We start from the raw sequence: 27272 nt of genomic DNA, 5'->3' as shown, positions 1-27272 counted from the left end.
TGCCTCTTGATCAGTTGCTGAATGCAATATTTATTTAACTTATCTGTCCTCTGCAGACTGTTTAAAGAGTCGCTATAACTTCCTCTTTACTTGTTTACTTTCGCAGACTTAATACTAAATGGCAATGCTGCCACCTCATGGTGACTTTGGTCCTGGACACTGCAAGATATTTAGTAGAGTGAGGGGAAAAAATACAATTTAACCATGTTGGTTTACTTTGCCTTGAAATTGAGGTTATCAATCAAATGTTCCTGGTGTTTTCGATCTGGGGTCATATCTATCTATCTATCTATCTATCTATCTATCTATCTATCTATCTATCTATCTATCTATCTATCTATCTATCTATCTATCTATCTATCTATCTATCTATCTATCTATCTATCTATCTATCTATCTGTCCGTCCGTCCGTCCGTCCGTCCGTCCGTCCGTCCGTCCGTCCGTCCGTCCGTCCGTCCGTCCGTACCTACCGACCTACCTACCTACCTACCTATCTATGCTAAAACATTAAAAAAGGGTTAAAGTAGCCTACACTCTAAACCTAAAAACAACCGATTGTTTACTATTTTAAAGCAGAAATTAAAACGACTAAATTAAAAATAATAATTAAAAAAAATATATATATTGAACTTGTTCGAGGTATTACAGTTTTTCTCCATTGGTTTGGCTCATTACTTGAAACAGAAATTACATTCTCAAAATTGTAAGATCATTTGGCAAAACAGTCTTACAGTTCAGCACAACACTATAGCTCACTTGCAAAAGCTAATATCTCTCGCAAAACTGTTCACTCATGCGTCAGAACTAAATTCCTTTCCCATATAAATAGTGCCACGAAAATGGCAAAGATCCTTCTCAATTGCTTTGGCTCATTTCTTGGAACAGACCGGACGTTCTCAACACTCTTGGTACTTTTGCCAAAATAACGTGGATGGTTCGGCACAACACCATGGTTCACCTGCAAAAGCTCATACCTCTCCCAAAACAATTCACTTATGTGTCAAAACTAAATTTCCTTCTCATTTAAACAGTCAGTGCCCCCAAAATGCTTCGTCCTTTTGGCATTGTGTAAGCACTGCAAGTCAAAATGTTTAGATGTTTTGTCACTATGGCAGAGGACCATTGAAATATCCCTCAGGTCCTCCTTTCAGTCTTAGCCCAGTCCTTCATTTTTGTCTAGCTAACAGAATATAATTGTGAATAAAACTGAAAAAAAGAAATAGGATTTTAGGGTAGGAGTAGCCTCCAAGGTTTGATATCCCACATTGCACTCATACTTCCAAGGAAATTGTAACCATTATCATTCACACACATAAAGTAACTTTTATACATCAGAGTAAAAAGAAAATGTATACAGCATAATATACTGTAATATAACACACAAACAAAAAAATGAAAATTACCGTCCTCACCCTCCTGGCCATCCACACGCTGCTGTTCTCAATCTTACTGTAAACACTTGTAATATTGTAAGAATTCTACCTTATCTAATTATATAATCTGGGTTTGATTTTTTTCAGAGATATTATTAGAGTAAACTATATGAATATATTGACCAAACAGTACACACAAGACCAGTAGGGCCTACTGCATATTGCTGAAAATATTTATTTCTCTCCACATTTGTAAAATCATTTGATTCATTCATGCATTTTCAAAGGTCTGTTTTTTATATCTGCTGAGGTTGGGCTGAAGTCTCTGTCCAGCCTCTCTCAATGTCAACCCAGGGGTACTCAGTAGAATCGCATCTGATAAATTTGGTCCCCGTCTTCTTTGGCCACATCCCACTCCAGGTCTACATATTCCTACCCCCCTCTTCCCCTTCCCCTCTCTTCCCTTCTCTACCCCTCTCATCCCCCCTTCCCCTCTCTACCCCCTTCCCACACCTCTCTTCCCCTCTCTACCCCTCTCTACCCTCTTCCCCTCTCTACCCCCTTCCCCTCTCTACCGCCTTCCCACCCCTCTCAGTTTAGATCAACAAGATCTATTCATTTGGAAATTGTGCTAAATGTAGGCTACCTGTACTTAATCATTTGCAATTTGATGAAATGAATGAGAAATGCTATTCTGTTGTGAACAATTGCCAAGTGGTTTGGAGATTTGTCCATGTTGTTTTGAGAATGTAATTTCTGTTTCAAGAAATGAGCCAAACCAATGGAGAAAAACTGTAAGAACACACACATTAAAGCTACACTGTGTAACTTTTTTTGTCTATTCTTAGCTAAAAACACTTAGTTCTTTCAAAAATATATGTGCTCATTAATGTATATTTACTTCTTTCAAGTAATAAAGTATTATCGTAAGTTTATAATATGCCATTGAAAATACATAAGGTAATGGGATCTAACGGTGGTTGCCATGTTGGGGGGGCATACCCGTAAATTCAAGCTTCGCCTTTCGCGTTTTAACCGTTTTTTAACCGGCAAGCGTAAGGATTTGAGCGAGTTTGACAAATTGTGATGGCTAGATGACTGGGTCAGATCATCTCCAAAACTGCAGCTCTTGTGGGGTGTTCCCGGTCTGCAGTGGTCAGTATCTATCAAAATTGGTTCAAGGAAAGAACAGTGGTGAACCGGCGACAGGGTCATGGGCGGCCAAGGCTCATTGAAGCATGTGAGAGGCCGATCAAACAGACAAGCTACTGTAGCTCAATTTGCTTCAGAAGTTAATGCTGGTTCTGATAGAAAGGTGTCAGAATATACAGTGCATCGCAGTTTGTTGCATATGTTTGTTGCATATCCTTCGGATGAGACGTTAATTCCCAGGATGTCCTTCGATAAAGAGTAGGGGTGTAGCCCCGGTATCCTGGCCAAATTTCCTAATCATCGCCATATATATACACAATTGGCTTAATCACTCTGTCTCCTCTCCACCAATAAGCTGGTGTGTGGTGGGCGTTCTGGCGCAATATGCCTGCCGTCGCATCATCCAGGTGGATGCTGCACATTGGTGGTGGTTGGGGAGATTCCCCCCTTCTATGTAAAGCGCTTTGAGCCTAGAAAAGCGCTATATAAATGTAACAAATTATTAATTATATGATTATTAATTATATGGGGCTTCATAGCCGCAGACCCGTCAGGGTGCCCATGTTGACCCCTGTCCACTGCCGAAAGAGCCAACAGTGGGTATGTGAGCATCAGAACTGGACCACGGAGCAATGGAAGAAGGTGGCCTGGTCTAATGAATTACGTTTTCTTTTATATCCCGTGGATGGCCGGGTGTGTATGTGTCGCTTACCTGGGGAACACATGGCACTATGGGAAGAAGGCAAGCCGGCAGAGGCAGTGTGATGCTTTGGACAATGTTCTGCTGGGAAACCTTGGGTCCTGCCATCCATGTGGATGTTACTTTGACACATACCACCTACCTAAGCATTGTTGCAGACCATGTACAGCCTTTTAAAGAAACATTCCCTGGTGGCTGTGGCCTCTTTCAGCAGGATAATGCGCCCTGCCACCAAAGCAAAAATGGTTTGAGGAGCACAACGAGTTTGAGGTGTTGACTTGGCCTCCAAATTTCCCAGATCTCAATCCAGTCGAGCATCTGTGGGATGTGCTGAACAAACAAGTCCGATCCATGGAAGGCCCACCTCGCAACTTACAGGACTTAAAGGATCTGCTGCTAACATCTTGGTGCCAGATACCACAGCACACCTTCGGGGGTCTAGTGAAAGGACATAATGGGTCATAATGTTATGCCTGATCGGTGTGTATATATATATATATATATATATATATATATATATATATATATATATATATATATATATATATATATATATATATATATATATATATATATATATATATATATATATATATATATATATATATATACACTGCCTGGCCAAAAAAAAAAAAAAAGGAAAATGCTTAAGAGTCAATGATTGGATCATTATTGCAGAGATTTTAAATGTTTACATGTTAAATGTTTTGCAACAGTTCTTCCAACCCTAATTGATGGAGTGTCTTGTATTGACAATGAAAAATAATCAAAGTTCAAAAATTTTCATTTTTTTCATTGAGTGACTTTTTTTTTGGCCAGGCAGTGTGTGTGTGTGTATATATATATACAATCTGTTTAGCTTCAAATTTCATGCAGTAGGCCTACTGATTTCAAACACAACATTCCATAATTACTGTACACCAGACACCTCCATAACTGAGAAATAGGCTTTATTATATTTGTCTTTCCTGTGCAGAGAAATTACTGTTGCATATAGTATTGTATATCCTTTGACTTATCAAGTGAAAAGCATGAATGAATTAAACTTACTGGTGCAGAACAGTCACAATCTCCCATTCTAATAATATACATATTTTGATATATGGATTATACAGACTTGATGCTAGGAGCTCAGGGCATTTTGTTGTTTTTTTCTGCAATTGTGAGCAGACATTTACACAGATATTTTAGCATAAAACATACTAGCCATGAAGGACTTACAGCAAGAACTGAAGCCATATAAATCAGTTTAATGAACATATCACTGATAAAATGCATTGTGTCTGTTTTCCAAACTGATTTGCTTCATATTATGGCAGAAAAGTACTTCTTGTGCAACAATCATCAAACTGTTACAGTATATTTGAGCTAATTTTGACAAACAATTTAGACACAGGTCAAGACAGAGCAATGTTGAATGAGTCGCAACAGATGTCTCAAGACACAAGAAGTCTCTTTTTAAAATAATGGAAAGCCAGATAAGTGGCACCCCCAATCAACCCAATCAATAAAGTGGCACCAACAAAGGCTGGAGCCTTTTTCTTTGCCACCCTGAATGCAGTGGGCAGCACAGCAGATATGAGGATGTTATTGACATGTCCAAGCACTCTGCGGAAAGGCGGATGGTTCAGGACACGCTCATAATACGTCTCCAGGTTGACCCGGATCCCATTTCCCCAGTACCGACGGGACAGGCCCAGGAACTTGAGGCGATGAAGGGTGACAGCGAGGGAAACATCAGCAATGCTGAAGAACTCGCCACAGAGCCAAGCCTGCTGACTGCCCTCTTCTAGAGAGAGAGATAATTCAATTCAATTCAATTCAAATTTATTTGTATAGCGCTTTTCACAATACACATTGTTTCAAAGCAGCTTTACAGAAAGTGCATTTCATAGATGTACAGTAAAAATGTTAGAAAGACAATGTTAAAGAATAATGTTCGAAAAAGTTAATCAATCGTGTATTAATTTAGGCCATAACAACGCTGGCGTTGAGTCGTCTCAAGATAAGTAAAAAAAAATATCAAAAATTAAAGTAGGCATAAAATGGAAATTCACTATTCATCTATTTTCTAAATGCATCTTATTGTGAACAATTCATCCATGCATATGTTTAACTTCTCTCTGGTGTCGTATGCCATACTTCACCAATAATTTAGTCTGTTTAGTCTGCCCTTACAAACTCACATTTAAATCTGCCTCTATCCAATCAACAACTGATGGACAGAACCAAGTCACCGCCCTAGAAAATCCCTAGAAACTAGGCCTGCCCCCAACCAATGAGTTTCCTAGTCGACTGGTAGTCGTTCATTTAAGCCACTAGTTGACTAGTTGCACAATTATAATAATAATTAATGTTTTCTGTGTCAGTGTCGACGAAGCTGACATGTCATCTTCACAGCATAGTGGATGAGCCTATAGAGAGAAATGCATGTTAAAGGCATGGGTAGGCCATTTGTTCCAGAATTTTTTTTGTTTGTTATGGTTGAAATCTCTTCACATCCTCATAGCAATCACTAAGTTAAGTGGTCTAAATGTATTTATATGTATAGATATATTGTCTGTGAAAGGACTCTAAGCAAACAGCAGCTTTTACAGTTCTTCCTGAACCAAAACAATGAGCTTATGCTGTGTTCACCCCCATGACTGTAATTTGGAAGAGATGGAAACCCACTACGTTATACTCGGAGCAGTTTGTGACTCGAATTTGTCTGTTTCAGAGGCAACACTATCAACAGCAAAATGAATCTGCAGCAGTCAGGTGGTACAGGTCAGTGCTCTTTAAGTTGTTTATGTTCATTTATTATTGTAATGTTATGTGCTTTGAGACATGATGCTCGTCTCGTGATGCTTTTTAAACTCTACTGTGTGCATTCATGTGTTTTGAAGAAGGTGTGGCTTTGGAGACGTTCTGATGGGGATCCCATGCTTTCAAAGCTAGCTTGCTATTCCTAGCCACTTCAAAAACTGCCTACCCTACATTTAAGTTAAACATAAACACTACTAATCCTAGAAGCACTAATGTACTAATTTAGCTTCCAAGCCAAAAAATAGCGCACATTTATATAGGTTAACATTAACGTTAGAGCAAATGGCTATGTAAAGTTGCTAACGTTAGGCTACTACTTACATGTTTCAAATGATAAGCTGTGTTTAAGGTTGACAATAAGCAAACATTTGACTGCAGAGTTTGCACGTCACCTTTTTGGGGTCCTCCTTTACCCTCTCGAAATAATCCCACACTTTAAATTTCCTGTCCGACATAATTAGCCTACCACATGGACCAGCCGCCTTAACAATGGCTGCGTCCGAAACCTGGAAAAGGCTGCCTTCGGAGGACACATTACAAGGCAGGAAGGCACCAAGGCACGTCCGAATCTAATGTTAGCTTCACTTCCTGTCTCCTGAGATACCTTTATCTGATCGATTTTTGAAGGCAGCATATTTGTATCCTTCGATGCCTTTGATATCCCACAATCCTGTGCTTTCCATTCTGTGACAGTTGAGCTGGGGAAAAAAAGATGGCATCCGAAATTTGCGTTTGCTGGTCAGTTTGTGTGTAAATGTATGTTTTTTACCAACATTTTCCACTTCTAATGTCATTTCTGAGAAATTACTAATGTAGTAATTCAATATTTGTTTAGTTCTCACCACAGCTCTCTCTATTTTGCTGTACATCATTAAACTGTTACACTGCTTAAGAAGTATGTCCGAAATTAGTTTAGTGAGGTGCCTTCATGCACAAACGCTGCCTTACAAGCCATTGTCTGATAAGGCAGCGAGGCAACGAGTCAGCTGCCTAGGTTTTCGGACGCAGCCCATCTGTCCGTCACAGACTGGGTGACTTCAGCACTTCCTGTGGAGTTTTTTCTGCAACTAACCGATTAAAACCAAACAATTAAAATGTGGTCGTCCAAGCCTCTTTTCAACATTTAGTTGACTATTAAAGGGTTAGTTCACCCAAAAATGAAAATTCTGTCATTAACAATGAGAATACTTTTTGTACGCAAAAAAACAACAAAAATAATGACTTTATTCAACAATCTCTTCTCTTCAACGTCATTCTCCTATGCTGTTCACGTAGTAGATACAGTGCAGCGCTTCCTACGCAGTTTCTACGTCAAAACGCAGATTCATTATTGGCTAGCTCCTGCATTAGCATCACACGCATGCGTTGTTGTGTTCACATGAACAGCGTCGGCCAATGGTGAGCCGGCGTTCTGATGCAGAACCTGGAAGCGCTGCACTGTTTACTGTGAACAGCGTAGAAGACTGACATGGAACAGAATAAATGGTTGATTAAAGTCATTATTTTAGTTTTTTTTGACGCACAACATTTTTTCTCGTCGCTTCATTTCACAAGTTCACACTTACATCAAATTAAATGGAGTAAAGATTATGCATATTTGGGGTGCTGTCTGGGGGAGGGCTCCGGGCTCGGAATTTTGGCCTGAACCTAGGGGCGGATTTAGTGATTTGGGGGCCCCAGGCAAAATACAGGAATAGGGCCCTATACAATTGCACATTTACATCCTTGAGGTTATTTTCACTGTTGTGATGATTGCTGTTGCATGACCCCTCCACCCCCACAAATTTAAATTAGACTGAAAGAAATTATTACACACATAAGAATTATTTCAACCAAAAATGAAGTGTGTCTGTGAGGAAAGTACCTGTGCATGCGTCATTTACTCTGGTCCTTCACAGAAATGAGTGAGCACCATTTCAAACGATAAACATAATAATATAACAATATTTAATTATAACTTCAGATATCATGATATGTTCATTTGTAGAGCCCTATGAAATCAGTTTTATTTATTTTTTCCAAATTCCAGAAAAAAATTCCAGATTCCTTTTTTTTATTTTTTTATTCTGGATGGTTATATAAAATTGTATTAATAAAAAAGCATGTCTAATTAATTGAAATCATGAAACTTGTTTAATTTAACAGCAATTTATTAAAAGTTTATAAAAGTCAACTACACGAACTTAGTGCCAGTCACATTGAAAGTTACCTAGCTGGGGGCTACTTTCAGGCGCTGTAATATCATTGCGCTGCTGCAGCCATAGTACTGCCGCGAAGATCCGCGACTATTACGCAGGAATGAGAAAGTAGTTCCTAGCCATATAGGTGTAGAAAATCGCAACTTTTAATTTTCAGTTGGTCTTAGCACACGATGTAACTGTAGAAGAGTCAAGTTTTAAATAGGAAAAATATTGAAAGTGCCTTTGGTCATTTTTTGAATGAGATGCTAATGGACTGATTAGAATCAATGATGTATGCTAAGCTATGCTAAAAGTGCTACCGCCAGATACAAAGATCGGCTGAATGGATTCAAAAACTGAAAAACTCAACTATTTAACTCTAGGGGACTTGTAAAATGAGAAATTTTCAAAAAAAGTGGAGTGTTCCTTTAAGGCATACGCTATACTATCCAAACTTTTATTTTGCCTTGAAGACATTTTTCTGTGTGTGTATGTTATGATGATAGTTTCTCTCAAATGAAATGGTACAATGCTCATGAAGTGTAGGGCCCTACGATTTCCGCGATGTAGAAAACGCAGACAGAATCGTGGAATCCAGTCATAAAAAATGGAATTTACTGTTTAACACGGAATCGCGGAAATCATAAGGCCCTACACTTTCTACACGATGCACGTTCAACACGGACGAAAATGCAGTTGTCATGGTAACGTTAATGAACACCACAGCAACCGCTTGTGCATCCGCGCTGAACGTATATAATAAGCATTTTAGGGGGCCCTTGGCTTCCGGGGGCCCCAGGCGGTCGCCTACCTTTGCCTAATGGTAAGTCCACCCCTGCCTGAACCCAGAGTATCACCTATCCACTTGTGTTTAATTAGGTTTAATTATGTGAACGTGCTCCTCCCGAAATGTGTTAATAAAACATCACAACATTAAGGTTGGTGGTCACATGGACTTTACTACCTTTCTGGGCCTTGAAAGTGGTTATAACGTTGTAGTCTATCGGGGGACAGAAATCTCTAAGATTTCATCAAAAATATCTGTTCCGAAGATGATTGAAGGTCTTATATGGATGTACGTCACCATACAGATGTAATGATCTGCCGATACTTCCATTAAATCAAAACTTTAAATGTAACTGTTACTCTATGACGCTAATTTTAATATATGGTTAAAGGGTTAGTTCACCCAAAAATGAAAATTCTGTCATTAATTACTTACCCTCATGTCGTTCGACACCCGTAATACCTCCGTTCATCTTCAGAACACAAATTAAGATATTTTAGTTGAAATCTGATGGCTCTGAAAGGCCTCCATTGGCACAATGCACGGTTCACTCTCAAGACCCTTAAAAGGTACTAAAGACGTCGTTACAAAGTCCATCTCACTACAGTGGTTCTAAAATAACTTTATGAATCGGCGAGAATAGTTTTTGTGCGCAAAAAAACCCTAAATAACGACTTATATAGTGATGACGATTTCAAAACACGGCCTCATGAAGCTTCGAAGCGTTATGAAGTGGTGAAGTGTCTAAGTCACATCATCTAGCTACTGGAGTTCCCCAGGGCTCAGTGCTTGGACCACTCCTCTTCTCCATCTACATGTCATCACTGGGATCTGTCATTCAGAAACATGGCTTTTCCTATCACTGCTATGCCGACGACACTCAACTCTACTTCTCATTTCAACCAGATGATCCCACGGTTGGTGTTCGTATCGCTGCCTGCCTAACAGACATTTCTGCCTGGATGAAGGAACATCACCTTCAACTCAACCTTGCAAAGACAGAACTGCTTGTGATCTCTGCCAACCCAGCACTTCACCACAATCTCTCCATTCACCTAGGTTCATCAACCATAACTCCGTCCAGGACAGCCAGGAACCTTGGAGTTGTGATTGATGATCAGCTAAAATTCACTGACCACATCACTGCAACAACCCGGTCCTGCAGATTTGCATTATACAACATTAGGAAGATTAGACCCTTCCTATCAGAGCATGCCACACAACTACTGGTCCAAGCTCTTGTTCTCTCCAGACTGGACTACTGTAATGCTCTTCTAGCGGGCCTTCCGGCATGCACTATCAAACCCTTGCAACTGATCCAGAATGCAGCGGCGAGGGTGGTCTTTAACGAGCCGAAGAGAGCGCACGTCACGCCTCTCTTCATCAGTCTGCACTGGCTGCCAATAGCCGCTCGCATTAAATTCAAGGCACTGGTGCTCGTCTTCAAAGCAACCACTGGCTCTGCACCAATATACCTAAACTCGCTCGTTCAGACTTACACACCCACCAGGAACTTACGTTCTGCCAGTGAACGACGCCTTGTGGTGCCATACCAGAGAGGCATGAAATCGCTCTCCCTGACCTTTTCCTGGGCCGTTCCCACCTGGTGGGATGACCTGCCTATCTCAATTCGAGCGGCCGAGTCTGTAGCCATTTTCAAAAAACACCTAAAGAAACATCTCTTCCAGCAGCACCTGACCAATCAAGAATAGCACTTATCATTCTATTCATTTTCTGTCTGTCTAATTTATTTATAATTTTTTTTTTTTTTAAACTGTCATGTGTGTTCTGTGCTAGATTAACTGAGACTTGCTACAGCACTTGCATACTGTTGCCCTTGACTGTTCTAGCTGCTTCTTTTGCTCTCATTTGTAAGTCGCTTTGGATAAAAGCGTCTGCTAAATGACTAAATGTAAATGTAAATGAATCAGTGAGCCGAATCAGCAGTTTGGATCGGCAAATTTCAGCAGTTTGGCGTTTTGACACGCGATCCGAATCATGATTAGACTCACTGATTCATAACGCTTCGAAGCTTCATGAGGCCGTGTTTTGAAATCGTCATCCCAGCCAGTGTGTTTGTGTAGAAAATAAACTAAGCTTAGTGATGATCGACATTTGATCAAAATAATAATTGAATAAATTCAATTTTGAACATTTATTATGTCCCCACATCAAACTGTTTTTTTTTTAAAAACATTTTTACAATGTTTTTACTGTATTTAATAGAAGATTCTCCTACCCGGTGTCTCCTCAATCCTCCTCTGCAACTCCGTCTCCACTTGATCCAGAACATTCTCAAGTTCATCCAGGAGTTTCTTCAGGTATTTCATGTTATCATGGTCAAACAATTTACTCTAGAGAGATTCACACAAATAGTATTTTATGACATTCAGCAATCACTTTCTTGCCATCACAAGCAAGATTGTAATCTAAATTAATTGCACATACTCAGCAGAATAAAACCACAGCACACAGATGCCCAGAAAGCCCAGATCATATAACTGAAACTAAACACTGCATGAATGTTTACTAACCTTCAGGCGCCTCTGTTTTGCAATATAAGCGTCTTTAAGATCAGGATTCTCTACTGCTAGTTTCTTAAGCTCAGATTCTGTGTTTCCAATCTGTGCTATAAAACAGAAATCTCAGTTAATTCACAGTTTACCCCAAAAAACTGTATGTTCATATTAAGTTATTACACTCTTGTCCCGTCTTACTGCGAATATGAGTGGTGGCGTAAGCTGGGATGTGGGAGTCTACGGTGATCTCTGGGTGGAGGATGCAGCCATGGGTGTACGCATCCATCTGCAGGGAGTCCAGCAGTTCTCTGTAATGCTGTACTCGATGATAATATGTGCTTCCCTCTTCTGGCATCAGCTTTGGTGTGTGCTCTGATTCAGAGAAACAAACAACAAAGATAAATGAGCCAAAAAATGTTCCTGCAATCTACAGAGCTTCTACCCTCTATGGTACATATCTTATTTTGACTCACCCTCCAATGCCTCTCATGTAATCCAAAATTCTGCATGCAAACATAAATGTAACCAAATGAAAAGAAGACGACAAATGCACTGAACAAAAGTAGCTCAAACATAAACACAGTAGCGAACAATTACAGCTATTAACACATGGGAAATCGGTTGTTAATTTGTTTATTCATAAATGTATTGAACCCTCTGATGCATTAATTATTAAATCACTAAGAAAACAATAAAACAATAACAGAAACATTTACAACCATTTAACACTACTGGTCAAATGTTTGGGATCATTAAGATTTTGAACGTTTTTGAAAGAAGTCTCTTATGCTCACCATATTTCTTTGGTGAAATATACAGTAAAACAGTAATAATGTGGAATATTATTATAATTTAAAAGAACTTTTTTCTATTTGAATATTTTATAATTCCTGTAAGGAATTTATTTTTGAAGGATCATGTGACACTGAAGACTGGAATAATGGCTTTTGAAAATTCACCTTTGACATCACAGGAATAAATTACAATTTAAAATGTATTCAAATAGAAAACCTTTCTTTTAAATTATAATCATTTTTTACGGTATTTTTGATCAAAGAAATGCAGTCTTTTTTCAAAAAAACATAACTATTCCAAACTTTTGACTAGTAGAGTAGATATCATTTATATTAATTATTTATGTAATTCATTATTACTACATATTTATTTAAAATATGTATATTATTAATTTTTATATTTTTAATGTATTACATATTTTAAAAGAGTTACTCATCTGTCCATACCAGTAGAAGATAATGGCAAATATACCAGAGGTACTTAGTCAGCCATGCTGAATTAAACGAATCCAAAATAATAATTAAAAAAACTCCACAATGATATATATGTATATATATACACACCGATCAGGCATAACATTATGACAGGTGAAGTGAATAACACTGATTATCTCTTCAGCGTGGCACCTGTTAGTGGGTGGGATATATTAGGCAGCAAGTGGACATTTTGTCCTCAAAGCTGATGTTTTAGAAGCAGGAAAAATAGGCAAGCTTAAGTATTTAAGCGAATTTGACAAGGGCCAAATTGTGATGGCTAGATGACTGGGTCAGAGCATCTCCAACTGCAGCTCTTGTGGGGTGTTCCCGGTCTGCAGTGGTCAGTATCTATCAGAAAAAGTGGTTCAAGGAAGGAACAGTGGTGAACCGGCGACAGGGTCATGGGCGGCCAAGGCTCATTGATGCGCGTGGGCAGCAAAGGCTGATTCGGTGTATGCGGTATATACAGGGAGTGCAGAATTATTAGAATTATTACAAGCTTCTGAAGCGTGATCATCGAATAATCAAGCGTTTCATTCAAAATAGTCAACAGGGTCGCAAGAAGCGTGTGGAAAAACCAAGGCGCAAAACTACTGCCCGTGAACTGAGAAAAGTCAAGCGTGCAGCTGCCAAGATGCCACTTGCCACCAGTTTGGCCATATTTCAGAGCTGCAACATCACTGGAGTGCCCAAAAGCACAAGGTGTGCAATACTCAGAGACATGGCCAAGGTAAGAAAGGCAGAAAGTCGACCACCACTGAACAAGACACACAAGCTGAAACGTCAAGACTGGGCCAAGAAATATCTCAAGACTGATTTTTCTAAGGTTTTATGGACTGATGAAATGAGAGTGAGTCTTGATGGGCCAGATGGATGGGCCCGTGGCTGGATTGGTAAAGGGCAGAGAGCTCCAGTCCGACTCAGACGCCAGCAAGGTGGAGGTGGAGTACTGGTTTGGGCTGGTATCATCAAAGATGAGCTTGTGGGGCCTTTTCGGGTTGAGGATGGAGTCAAGCTCAACTCCCAGTCCTACTGCCAGTTTCTGGAAGACACCTTCTTCAAGCAGTGGTACAGGAAGAAGTCTGCATCCTTCAAGAAAAACATGATTTTCATGCAGGACAATGCTCCATCACACGCGTCCAAGTACTCCACAGCGTGGCTGGCAAGAAAGGGTATAAAAGAAGAAAATCTAATGATATGGCCTCCTTGTTCACCTGATCTGAACCCCATTGAGAACCTGTGGTCCATCATCAAATGTGCGATTTACAAGGAGGGAAAACAGTACACCTCTCTGAACAGTGTCTGGGAGGCTGTGGTTGCTGCTGCACGCTATGTTGATGGTGAACAGATCAAAACACTGACAGAATCCATGGATGGCATTTGAGTGTCCTTGCAAAGAAAGGTGGCTATATTGGTCACTGATTTGTTTTTGTTTGGTTTTTAAATGTCAGAAATGTATATTTGTGAATGTTGAGATGTTATATTGGTTTCACTGGTAAAAATAAATAATTGAAATGGGTATAAATTTGTTTTTTGTTAAGTTGCCGAATAATTATGCACAGTAATAGTCACCTGCACACACAGATATCCCCCTAAAATAGCTCAAACTAAAAACCACTTCAAAAAATATTCAGCTTTGATATTAATGAGTTTTTTGTGTTCATTGACAACATGGTTGTTGTTTAATTATTAATGTTGTAAAATTAATCCTCAAAAATACAACTTGCCAAATAATTCTGCACTCCCTGTGTATATATATATATATAAGAGTTCAGATGCAAAAGCCTCTAAAAGCCACTTAAAAAAAATGAGTCAAAAATGAGATAACGATACTGAGTGAATGCTCTCCATATATACGTTCATAAAATACTTTCACTTCAAACCCACTAAATCCCAGTCTCAGCCCATTCAGAAGTACCTGTACTTAGGTAGAAACCTATACATAGCCTAGAAGCCTGACAAAAATGCTTATTTTAAAGAAAAACGTCTGGCGGACTTAGAGGCTTTTGCATCTGAAGTCTTCATATATATAGACTTTTAATAACAAAATAAAAGAAAAAACTATTGTTATTATTATGTGACATCACACCCTGGGTGATTAAAATAATTTTACATCAGAGGGTTAATCAATATTATATGTCCTTTTAGTTGATTTTATTGCATTTTACAGTTTAATTCATGCATTCTTGAATGTAAATACTGTTTTACACACAACATTAAGCCCTTATCTTAAGCGTTTACCATCACAGAAGTTCTGCTCCAAATAGTCCATGATTTGTGTGGGGTCACAGATGACATTGTCATTGTGAACCAGCACAGGAACCTCACCGGTGGGGTTCAGACGCATAAACCAGGGCTCGTTGTGTTCACTCAGAGGCAGACTCACATCATACTCCTTACATTGAAGACCTTTCTCAGCTATTGCCAGTCTCACCTATGATAGAAACATAATGTCCATCTCTTTAGTATTTTATACCATAGAGAAAATTTAAAATGTCCAGTTTTTTAAATGTTTTAAAGACATTTTGGTTATTCGAACGCTAAGGGAACATTCCATTTGATCATTTTGCAAACATTGTGGGAACGTTACACACACTTACATTCGAATGTTGATTCTAAACTAAAACGTTTCAGAAAAAAGCATGGTTACCCTTTATTTTAAGGTGTCATCGTTACAGTGTAATTATATATTTAAGTAGGCCAACTCAGTAATATTAATGAACAACATGTAGCCTACTTACTTTAAGGTTAGGGTAGGAATAGGATTTGGTTGAGGCCGGGTTAGTTGCATGTAATTATGCTGCATCATTTACTGTTATTGCTATGGTAAGTATGTAACACGTGACACTGTAAAATAAATTATTACCAAAAGCTTCTATAAAATACATTTAAATAATGTTTTGTACTGGAACAATGTTTGTTCATAACTTTAGGAGAACCTTGCCAGAACGCTAGCCAAAGTTCTGAGGCCATATAGTTGTGATTCAGGCGTCTACTTTATATCTATCAGTTATTATTACAGTAATTCAACACAACCGACACACTTACATTATCATGCATCATTAATAATGTATAATTAATGAATAATTAACATGCATGCTGTCAATCAGCAATTGTTTAATTGAGACAGCAATATGAATAGAGGAATAATCTAAACACTGCCAGGTCTTTAAAAGTGTGTGAATATCACAATCAAAACAACAGACTGCATCCACCCTGATGCTCTTGAGCTGTCTACGCCAGTAATGTTGAATTATGGGATCGTTTACCTTCTGAGAGGTGAATGACTGAGTCCAGTGGTACAATATCAGCTTAGACTCTTTGTTTTTTGTGCTCTCGACAACCTCACTGCTGTCCTGTGCGTCCTTCTTAATAAGGATTTCCTTCTCATCCTGAGATTCACCGATGTTTTCCACCGCCATTTTATCAGTCAATGGCTGCGTCTCAAAACCTAGTTGACTACGACGGTAGTGTGCATCCTACGCGCGTGCAGCATGCAGCGATGTTTGAGCATATTACGCGCCTCCCGCGTTTATGTCCTTCATAGGCGCGTACCCGCGTTATCTGCTAGCGCGAGACTATGATGCCCACAAATGATGTCTAGATAGGCAACTCACTAGGTTTTGAGACACAGCCAGTGTGTTGAACAGCGCAGCCTCCAGTGTGGTACCCAACTTAAAGGACACTCATCCGAATTCATAATAATGAAATGTTGGCAAAATATAAATAGCTACATATTAGGCTGGGTTTAAAAGTAAAAAGCAAATTATTGCATTTAGTGCTCTCAAATAAAAATAGTTAAGAGCTTTATTTAACAGTGAATATTTATAATATATGAATTTTCAAGTAGCCTACTATAAATTAGAAGCGCACTTTTTAAATTAACCAGCAGATGTCTCTGTAGACTGTTCTTCTCAAATTATATTAAGCCGTTGATTAGAAACTATGACGAACTGTTGAGAATTTTGACTTTTTTTCTGTTGAGAAGTTTATATAGGCTATATATATATATATATATATATATATATATATATATATATATATATATATATATATATATATATATATATATATATATATATATATATATATATATATATATATATATATATATATATAATGTATTATTTGCAGTATAATAATAAATAAAAAAAATGTCAATAAAAAGAGACTTTCCCATGTCTCACAAATACTAGCTGCAGGCTACATCATTTTGTAAACTAGGTTAAATGTTAAATATGTACATTGAAAAATAAATAATTGTTCATTCATTATTAATTCATCCATCCAAATCACAGAGATTTTACATTTGGCTTAATTTGCCTTAAATGAATGGCAGCAAAACGTATCGTATTATCCCAGTTGTTGTCAAGACATCTCTACAAAAGACAGCTATAAGTAACAAAACAGGTATCCAAAAAAAGCACATACTGTTTCTCTTACATATAAGCCTAATATCTATTAATTATGTTGTGGTCTTCAAGCAATGGTCTTTATGTTTGTCAAAAAAGTAACAGTAGTTGATGAGACAAATTAAAATGAGAAAGAAAAAAAAAACATGATGTTATGTTGTACCTAGCAGTTTGTAGTGTTTTAATTAAGTTAGATTATTGTAAGTTATTTGAAAGAATTTCACATCTTTGGAAGTATGCTGATGCCCCCTAGTGCCTCCTGGGCCCCTGGTTGAGAACCACTGCTTCAAGTCATAAGGGAAAATCAAATTACAAAAGTAAAGAACATTCTGAATAGAGTTTCACAGTGAAAATGTAAATATTTTTTTAAAACTAATGGCATGCCAAGGAGAGTTGTGGATTTTCAACAATCTGTGAAATACAGGCCTACTTCTATAGATCTACACTTATATAGCTTTCATCAACCTGCCACAGCAGTTCACATGTCCATGAAGGTCAATTTCCACCATCTGAACCATTTTTAAATGTAATGCAACAAGAACAAAAGTTATTATAGTCACATAATAAAGCAAAAGCCCACTTCTTTTTTATGTACATGGATTTTTCATGTATATGGAATTTTCCTATTATATGAAACAATGGCATAGGCTTAATGTATTGTTCTTCACATTTTATGTCATTCTAAAAATATAAAAAGCACATTAAATACACTAATTTCTATTATAGACACCTTTCCTAAGTTTCTAAATCCTTCCATAATATTTTTAAGAAAACTCAAATGCTACACATGTAGGCTATATAAAAAGTGCAGCTTAAAACTCCCCAAAACATGTTTAATTGGTAAAATCTCTTTAGATTTGTTTGCAAAACAATTTGCTGAAGCAAAAGAGTCAAAACAAAGAGCATTTCTTAAATCCACTGAACCCGCGCCCCCTCAAAGAGTAGTGAGGGTGAAGTGGGCGTGGGCGTGGCCGCGGTGATGACGCGGGAGGATTGGCAGCTTCTTTCGCTGGCGAGCGGCGCGCGGTCTCGTTGTGTCTGCTCTGCGCAGCGCCTGCGAGCGGAGGGAGTCGGTGAAACGCAGCGGCGGTTCCAGCGTGTGCGGCTTCGATAATGATGCACTAAACCTGCCTCCTCATTCATACTCTCACAACCCAAGCGAAAAATACCAACCAACAACATCTCCATTGTGATTAATTCTCCCTAAGTTTCATCGTTGCTGCTGAACTCGGCTGTAAAAAAAGGTTTAATGAAAGAGAGAGACAAGAAGAAGCGCACGGCAACGTTACGACTGCTTTTATTTTCATCCCATTCTGAATGACGGGCGGACGGTTCGACTTCGACGATGGAGGCACTTTCTGTGGCGGATGGGAGGACGGGAAAGCCCACGGTCACGGCATCTGCACGGGACCCAAGGGTCAAGGCGAGTACGCTGGGTCCTGGTCCCACGGGTTTGAGATAGTCGGGGTCTACACCTGGCCAAGCGGGAATACATACCAGGGCTACTGGTCGCAAGGCAAACGCCACGGGCTTGGTGTTGAGGCCAAGGGGAAATGGCTTTATCGTGGGGAGTGGAGTCACGGGTTCAAGGGTCGCTATGGAGTTCGGCAGAGCACCAATACACCTGCTAGATACGATGGGACCTGGAGTAATGGACTACAGGATGGCTATGGAGTCGAAACCTATGGGGATGGTGGTAAGTGCCGCTGCTGTTTACAAATGCCATCTGTATGTTTAGGGATGCGAATCGTAAACAATTGAACGATTACGATTACGGTTCCTTTATTGTCACATTTTGAGGAAGAAACGTTTGACAAATTCTTTGATTTATTGCCCTCAGCTGCTTGTTGCCAAATGATCATTACAGATAAAACAAATCAGGGATCAATTTCATCATGCAAAAAGACAAATGCTGGTATTCACAATAGTAGGCCTAAACAAACAGACAAAATATATATAACGTATTTCATTCATTCATAAATACAGCAAAACTCATGTCTTTGACTATAAATTGTAATATGAACAACCAGTCAGTAACGACGCCGATTTAAGCCTCACGAGCCTTAAATGCAACATAACACTGTAACAGCTGTTGCTTCCTTTCGATTCGGACAAGACGAAAGTAATAACTTGCGGTTCAGTAAGTGAGTCAGATTAATTCAGAAACCGCTCCGCCTGACCCATAATCGTTTTTTTGATTCACTAAAAAGAACCGGTTCATATGAATGATTCGTTCGGGAGTCTAGAATGTTTTTGATTCACTTAAAAGAATCGGATCATACGTTTAAAAATCGGACACAGACTGGTCACACTGTTTTTTAAATTTATTAAATTTAATTTTAAAGTACATTAATGGCAAGATTGTGTTTACAGACAGACATTACACACAAAATAAATATTGACAAGAAAAATAAATATACAACAATAAAATGCTAAGTAATAAATAAAATAAGATAAAATAAATGTATATATAATACAAAATAAACATTTATCAAGGCATTGTGAACAAAAAAACTGTCATCAATCTATCATCAATCTATTCAAAGACTATTAATTGATATATTCTCTAAAATTATCTGAATAATGAGTCATTCACTTAGGAATTGTGCACACTGGTCTCGCTGTATGCATTTGTTCACTAATAAGAACCGGCTCATGATAATCATTTGGGAATCAGACTGCACTGGTCGATGTATGTTTCGTGCTATAGATTCAATAAAGGTCTTCACACTAAATACTAGGATGCAATTCCATAAGAATGCAATTTTAAGAAATGTAATAATGAAAAAGAACCGATTCAAGGTTCCTAACTCTATTTTTGTTTTGGCCAACTGTCAGGTCACAGGTCATTGCCACTGGGTGTAAATAAAACCCAATGCTTTCAAAGTACACTAAATAAATGCTGGTGATATAAGGATGAATATACATAAATATACAATGTGGTACTTTGCACTTTACATAATTTGAAGAAGATTTTATATTATTAAACTTGTGCCACAATCTACACTATGCATTCCATGGCATCGCAATGTGACACCCAACATTTACCTAATGGTTTGCATTTTGTAGCCATATTGGTTTTCAAATGTGCTTGCTGATATTGTGTGTGAATTGTGTCAGTGATTTTAGATTAGGGAAGCTCTGATGAACTCTGTAAACATAAAACATAATTATCATGCTGCTAACATTAATTGATACTTGTGCGCCTAAATGTATGCTTTTTTATCATTAAGATAATATTTGAGACTAAACTTATGAATATGTTTCAAAACCAACTTTACCAGGGTATGAGACTTCTTGTGCTGTTCATTTACTTGATCTACATGAGTTTAACATTGTTTTGTGTTTCATAAGGCACTTATCAAGGCCAGTGGATGGGGGGCATGAGGCATGGCTACGGTGTGCGACAGAGCGTGCCTTATGGAATGGCCACCATCATACGCTCTCCGCTTCGCACCTCCCTGGCCTCCCTGAGGAGTGTGCAAAGCAACGGCGCTGTTCTGCAGGATACGGTACCCGACACGCCAGTTGGAAGCCGTGGTGGTTTTGTGCTGAATTTTCACAGCGACACCGAAGTCGTCACCGGGAAGAAGAAGGGCCTGTTCCGCCGCGGGTCCCTCTTCGGAAGCCTCCGCCAGCTACGGAAATCTGACTCCAAAACGTCCATCTCCAGCAAACGGAGCTCGGCGCGTAGTGACGCCACCATGAGCCGCATCAGCTCCAGCGACGCCAACTCCACCATCAGCTATGGAGACGGAGAGGTGCCCGACGAGTTCACGCCCATGGAGGACCACGTAGATGCCACCACCACAGAATCCTACATGGGCGAGTGGAAGAATGACAAGCGCAATGGGTTTGGAGTCAGTGAGCGATCCAATGGGCTGAAGTACGAAGGGGAATGGATGAACAACAAGAGGCATGGATACGGATGCACAATATTGCCAGATGGAACCAAAGAGGAAGGGAAGTATAAAAATAACGTGTTGGTGCGTGGGATAAGGAAGCAGCTTATTCCTCTTAAAAACCATAAAACTAAAGAAAAAGTGGACAGGGCCGTGGAGGGGGCTCGAAGGGCAGCAGCTATCGCCAGGACGAAAGTGGAAATAGCAGTTTCAAGGTAGGGCACCTCCTTTGCTGAAAATCTCCTCTCTGCGGCCAAAAATGAAAATTCTGTCATTTATTCATTCTCATGTTGTTCTAAACTTGTGTGACTTTCTTTCTTCAGTGCAATGCAAAAAGAGAAACATTGAAGGATGTCCTGGATGCTCTTTTTCATGTAATGAAAGTGGATAGGAATCTGGGCCGTTGAGCTCCAAAATGACAAAAAGTAACCCTATCATATAGTGATGCACCGATCATGATTTTACATGGCCGATTCCGATTTTTTTTTTCAAGAAAACTGGCTGATTCCGATACCGATTTCCGTTTTTTTTTTTTTTTTTTTTACACAATAAAAGAATGAAAGTATACATGAACAAGATGTTTATTTGGTATTTAACAGGCTAAATTGGCTTTTGGCTAATGAAAACAAGTCCGCAATCTGAAATTAACAAAATTGGAAATTAAAAGGCGGAAAGGTGAAATTAAAGGCAACAACTGCATATTCTGCAATACAAACAAAGATGTTACTTAAATCAGCATTTGTTTTTAAATTCAGTGTAAAGAAAAAAAGTCTTTACCAGTGAAATTCAATAAAACCAAAGTATATAATTGTTCCAAATTGTTAAATCAAATAATGTTTAGTGCAACGAAAAGAACTAAGATGCTACAGCAGGTGCTTTTTAAATCAAATTAAGTCAATGTAATTTTAAGGTAAAATAAAAGGTAACACTTTAGAATAATGGTCATTAGTTAACATTAGTTAATGTATTAAATAACATGAACTAACCATGAGCAGTACATTTGTTACTGTATTTGTTCATCTTTGTTAACGTTAGTTAATATAAATACAGCTGTTCATGGTTTGTTCATGTTAGTTCACAGTGCATTAACAAATGTTAACAAGATTTTAATAATGCATTAGTAAATGTTGAAATTAACATTAACAAAGATGAATAAACGCTTCATAAGTGCAGTTCCTTATTAGTTAATGTTAACTAATGTACTTAACTAATATTAACTAATGACCATTATTCTAAAGTGTTACCAAATAAAAATGATCATCCTATAGGCTACAGAACAGATAGTATTTCATTTCAAAGTGCATGCATGTTCTTCTTTAGGCTACAAAAAGAAGTATTTTGACTTTGTCACAAGTTAGTCTGTTTCGTTCTCATCCGATCCAACACGTGAGAAGCTGAGCTGAACAAACGCTCACTATCTGAGCTTGTGCAGGGCGGAGAGGTAAGCTCGCGCAACTTCAGCTCGCGCAGGAAAGCGGCTCTTCATTCATTTCAGCGTATCTCCTTCCCTCAGTTCTCCAGTTTCCGCTTGTAACACACAAGTGACATGTTCGCGAATGATTGCAATATAGGCGTATGTGCACGCGGGCGCACTTCTAGATAAATCGGCAGAAAAATACAAAGAAAATCGCGCGCTACAAGCAAAAACCGTCCGGTTCCTGTTTTTGGCCGGTCAACCGGTGCATCCCTACTATCATACACCTGGCGCAATGCACCAAAGATGCCAAAGTCGGAAAAAGTGTTTTTTGCTAGTTTCAGCCCGACGCAATTATCATTTTCACGAACAGCGCCACGTTGTTTAAATAGCAAATGCACTCACGCCCTTCTGTTCGCCCATGGCCGTGCTGGTCTGAAAACGAGGCGTGTTTTTGGTGTGTTGCTAATGGGAGATGAAACTCTGATTGGTTTATTGCACATCACGCAAAACACACCTACGACTCATTAAGAGACAAGGTACAACCCTAGTAGAGACCCTAATTTAAATCTTCCCCTCCACTGCAGAAAAAACACAAACATTTTTTTGTGTTTTTTTTTTTTTTTTCTTCACAGTGCTGGATGTCATATGGTGCTTGTGAAACACACGGAACACTTCACTACATGATTTTATGGTGAAATTAGTTATTTTTCATGTTAATCAGGTCAATTTTGATCAAGAACAATGCTCTGTGGCTTTAATTCAGCATGAGCAGCGCAGCAAAAATAGACTCGACGCTGAAACAATCGCGGCACTGCCGCTTCTGCTCCTGCGACGCGGTGTGAATGCTCTAATACAAGGGTCTTCAACGTTTTTCAGGGGAAGGACCTCTTAGGCGATAAAGACATGGAGCGGCGACTCCCGATACAAAATGTGTCAAACAGAGCTACATATTAAGCATAGAGCCTTCGATATTAATAGAAACTAACTATATTATAATTAAGAATAAATGAAACACAATTCATTGGTTGTTTGCAGTTGTTGTAAATTATTTTAATTGAGTTGCAGAGTCATACATTTATTTTACTAATCAGATGGACAATTAAACATTTACCGGAACTTTAGTTTCAAGTTTACTAAAACAACATTTTAATTTTCTACACTGAATAATGAATCTCTTACTTATATTGTGTCTTTGTTAATGAGAGAATTCACGAGAGCGAGCAGAACTCAGCACTGAATAAAAAGTTTTGAGTGGTGAGTGGATTCTAACTTAAAGACCTCTGATTGGCCATTGCGTTCCAGAGACATTCGAGCATGTCTATGATTGGCTACATGTCTCACTGCTGCAAAACCCGCTGTGAATAGGAATGTTTCACGTTTCACGAGCGCAAATTCAAACGCAAGTTTTGCCAAATCTGTTTCTCTAATAATATTATACTATTACAGTATTAACGGAGGGTGCTTTGCTTTTGTTTCAGGATGCTTATAATTGAATTGGACTTTGTGATGTTTTGACCCCATTTTTATTATTTTTTTTATCAAAAAATTATTTGTGATCAAACATTAATTGGCAGATCCCCTGCATTACCGGTTGAAGACCCATGCTCTTATCTGTTAACATGGATGGCAAAAAAATGTGCGCTGCTTACGAGTGCAGTGTGAAACCGGCCTTATTGTTAACTATCGCTGAAACTATTAAAAAATTGTTTCCGTTAATTGAAATAAAATTAAAAAATAAATAAATATATATATATATATATATATATATATATATATATATATATATATATACATAAAAAAAACTTGAATGAAAATTAGAAATGTTGCCTATAAATAAACTAAACTAAAATAAGTTGGTTAAAGTACTAAAATAACTAAAACTAAAACTTAAAATAAAAGTAAATTAAATCTAAATGACAAAAGCGCATAAGAAAATTACTAAAACTTAAAATAAAATAAAAACTGAAAATATAAAAATAAAAGCCTATTACAAATATTAACAAATACTATAATAGTCTCAAAGTAATATAATAATATTATTAATAAAAATTAAATTATATATAAATTAACCTTCAATGTAGCTTTTATATATCACGTCCACATATTCAGAACTGAAAGCCATCAGCTACAGCTATCACAAAAAGCTATATGGCTTTAAAAGAAATGGAATATAGCACATGAGTCTACTTTCATGATAGTTTAATGGTGCATTTTTGTCAGTTTGAAGCTCAACAGCACGGATGCCCTTGTACTATCATTATATGGCCAGTACATTCTTCTCTTTTGTATTGCATGTAAGAAAGTCAAATGTTTTTGGAACCACGTGAGGGTGAGTAAATTATGACAAGAATACATGACTTGACTGTCACAACTGTAGAGACATCAAGAATTAGTAATATATCATGTGCAATCTTTACAGGTTGACTTGAAACTGTTGTGATCAAGTGCACCGGACACATCAAGGCTTCTGTAACATTCCCAAGATTGTTACTGCTTGTACTGTTAAGCTGTGATGTCTGCATGGTTCAGACGTATGGCGTATGGGGCAACTATTTAGATGTCATTCATTAACGGTATTTCATAGACCTATTTTTAGATGTTGCTTCACAGTCACACCAACAACGTTCGGCAGTGTTCAGGTGATCTTAACAGATTTCTTTTGTTCCATCTTCTATAGGAAGTCTGAATTTTAAAAGGTTGCACAAGCAACCTTTTTGAGGATTGGTGTCTATTATTTGTCCATAGCTCAGATGCACAGGGAGCAGTCATGGGGTCATGCATCTCGTGTGCACTATTATGATGTCTGTTCACTTGCCAAGAGCCATACTAGACAGACATTTTAATGGATGTGTTGTGTAAACCACTTATTCAAGGCACACAAATTCATAGCATCCTAAACAGGTCTTGGGGAACTCACATGCTCATGTTACTTCCATTAACCACCCGAACAGATGCTTTGTCGAACATATTTAATCAAACTTCTTTAATAGACCAAATTCCTGTGCAAGTTATGTATGAATGTATACACACACTGTTTGAGCATAACCAGTGGATTAGAGAGGTTACTTGCAGCCATGTTCCAATAGTGAGTCAATGAAGGATTATCCAAGTCTGTGATTCTTACACAAACAAACATTAGAGTATTTTAAAAGTGAAAGCTGTCCTTATGTGCTCCCACTCATAATGTTGAAGCCACCGGATAAGAAAGGGTCTTAGAAATGGGTCTTAAAGGGATAGTTCACACAAAAGTCGTTTTTTTTCTTTCTTCTGCTGAACACAAAAGATATTTTGAAGAATATAGGTAACCAAACAGTTGATGGGCCCCATTGACTTCCATAGTGTGGAAAAAATACTATGGAAGTCAATGGGCCCATCAACTGTTTGGTAACCAAAATATCTTCTTTTGTGTTTAGCAGAAGAAAGAAATGCATACAAGTTTGGAACAACTTGAGGGCGAGTAAATTATGACAGAATTTTCATTTTTGGTTGAACTATGCCCTTAATATTTTTTTTAATATCTTGTTTTTCAGTTAAATACTAAAGATGAGAAGATAACTGAACATTCAACATTATGATAATTTTTCTTCAGCACCAAATCACCATATCACATGATATCTAAAGTGCCATGTGACACAGACTGGAGTAAATCTGCTTTGCCATCACAGGAATAAATTACATTTTAACATATATTAAAATAGAAAACAGTTCTTTCAAATTGTAGTAATAATTCATAATATTACTGGTTTTACTCTATTTTTGAGCCTTGATGAGCATAAGAGACTTCTTTCAAATACATTACAAAATCTTCCAGACCCCAAATTTTTGAACGGTATAGATGATTTCCATATTCTCAGTTAGGATGGAAGACATTGTGCCATTGTAATGGCCCAAACCAACACAGAAATTATTAGGTGATTGATATTAAACAACAGAGCAGAATTGCACAAATTCAGGCTTCATGTGTCACTCCAATTTGGAACTGAACCTGTAAACTTTGTAACATTTAACCCCTACCCACTAACGTAGGTGTAGCAAATAAAAGAGCACTTTTCTGCCCAGATCTTTTATTTATGGGTTAAAGACCACTGATATTAGTAAACGATTGTTGGTATGTGTATATGAGCATGTCTGCCTCATGTATGTGTTCCGGCTGCCTCGTGACTCTGATGTTCTGTCCTCATGTTCGTGATCAGACGATCAATAAATAAATTACATGATGCAGAATATAGGCAGCGCTTGTGCTGCCAGTGTTCAAATGGATCAAACAGGTTAACAGTTGGTTTGAGTGCCACTCTCAGGCTGTTTACAGTTTCTGTGTTTATTTTAACATGGAATAAGCCACATAGCAGCACATACTGGGCACCATTAGCAGAGTATCTGGCATGTGTCCCTCTCAGGAGTGGCCTGTGTTCTGTGGTTACCTCTCCCTCAGCGAGCAGTGGGTCAGGGTTACAGAGCTTACGTGCCAGGGTCAGTACCAGTGCTATGAAATTAAAGTAAAGCCATTTTACTATGCATTACTTGCATTCAGTTACAGCTGAGCTAGAGCTTGCTTGCAGGCTAACGGTTACAATCTTGGCTGGCTATCAGTGCTTTAAAGATTGATACAGTAATACTGCTCAGTATCTTCACTCCATCCTAGAGTGTATTCTCTTTAAAGGGTCGTAAATATAATCCCACACACACACACACCCTTTCCTTCAGGGGCAGGGCTCTTGCTGTGGTCAACAGAATCTGCTGTATTAGGAGT

General features: G+C 38.3%; 2 protein-coding genes across 3 annotated transcripts in view; one reads left to right on the top strand and one right to left on the bottom strand.

The window, feature by feature from the left end:
- Nucleotides 1-4160: 4160 nt before the first annotated feature.
- Nucleotides 4161-16483, bottom strand: gdap1 (ganglioside induced differentiation associated protein 1). Its single transcript, XM_079806072.1, has 6 exons — nt 16061-16483; nt 15033-15225; nt 11719-11892; nt 11536-11630; nt 11241-11355; nt 4161-5015 (listed from the first exon to the last, which is right to left on the bottom strand). The coding sequence occupies exons 1-6, from the start codon at nt 16211-16213 to the stop codon at nt 4663-4665; spliced, it is 1083 nt and encodes a 360-aa protein (XP_079662198.1). The 5' UTR covers nt 16214-16483; the 3' UTR covers nt 4161-4662.
- A 1672-nt stretch (nt 16484-18155) lies between these two features.
- jph1a (junctophilin 1a) overlaps nt 18156-27272 on the top strand; it is a 54222-nt gene continuing 45105 nt past the window's right edge. Inside the window, exons 1-3 of one of the 2 annotated variants that reach the window (XM_079806915.1) lie at nt 18156-18899; nt 20558-21320; nt 21429-21675. In XM_079806915.1, coding sequence (XP_079663041.1) covers nt 18521-18899; nt 20558-21320; nt 21429-21453 — 1167 coding nt within the window. In that variant the 5' untranslated portion in view covers nt 18156-18520 and the 3' untranslated portion in view covers nt 21454-21675. Of the gene's footprint in view, nt 18900-20557; nt 21321-21428; nt 21676-27272 lie in introns of those variants that run through there. The other variant, XM_079806914.1, reaches the window with a different exon arrangement.

This window comes from Gobio gobio (genome assembly GCF_949357685.1).
Source record: "Gobio gobio genome assembly, chromosome: 23".
NCBI lineage: Eukaryota > Metazoa > Chordata > Actinopteri > Cypriniformes > Gobionidae > Gobio > Gobio gobio.
This window is presented reverse-complemented; position numbering and strand designations above follow the sequence as displayed.

What these genes read in the sequence shown, in the direction of transcription:
- gdap1 (XM_079806072.1), bottom strand. Translation starts at nt 16,213, where the DNA reads ATGGCGGTGGAAAACATCGGTGAATCTCAGGATGAGAAGGAAATCCTT. An exon ending in CAAAACAGAGGCGCCTGAAG is followed by an intron (nt 11,356 to 11,535) that starts GTTAGTAAACAT and finishes GAATCTCTCTAG; the next exon opens with AGTAAATTGTTTGACCATGA. An exon ending in GAGGATTGAGGAGACACCGG is followed by an intron (nt 5,016 to 11,240) that starts GTAGGAGAATCT and finishes CTCTCTCTCTAG; the next exon opens with AAGAGGGCAGTCAGCAGGCT.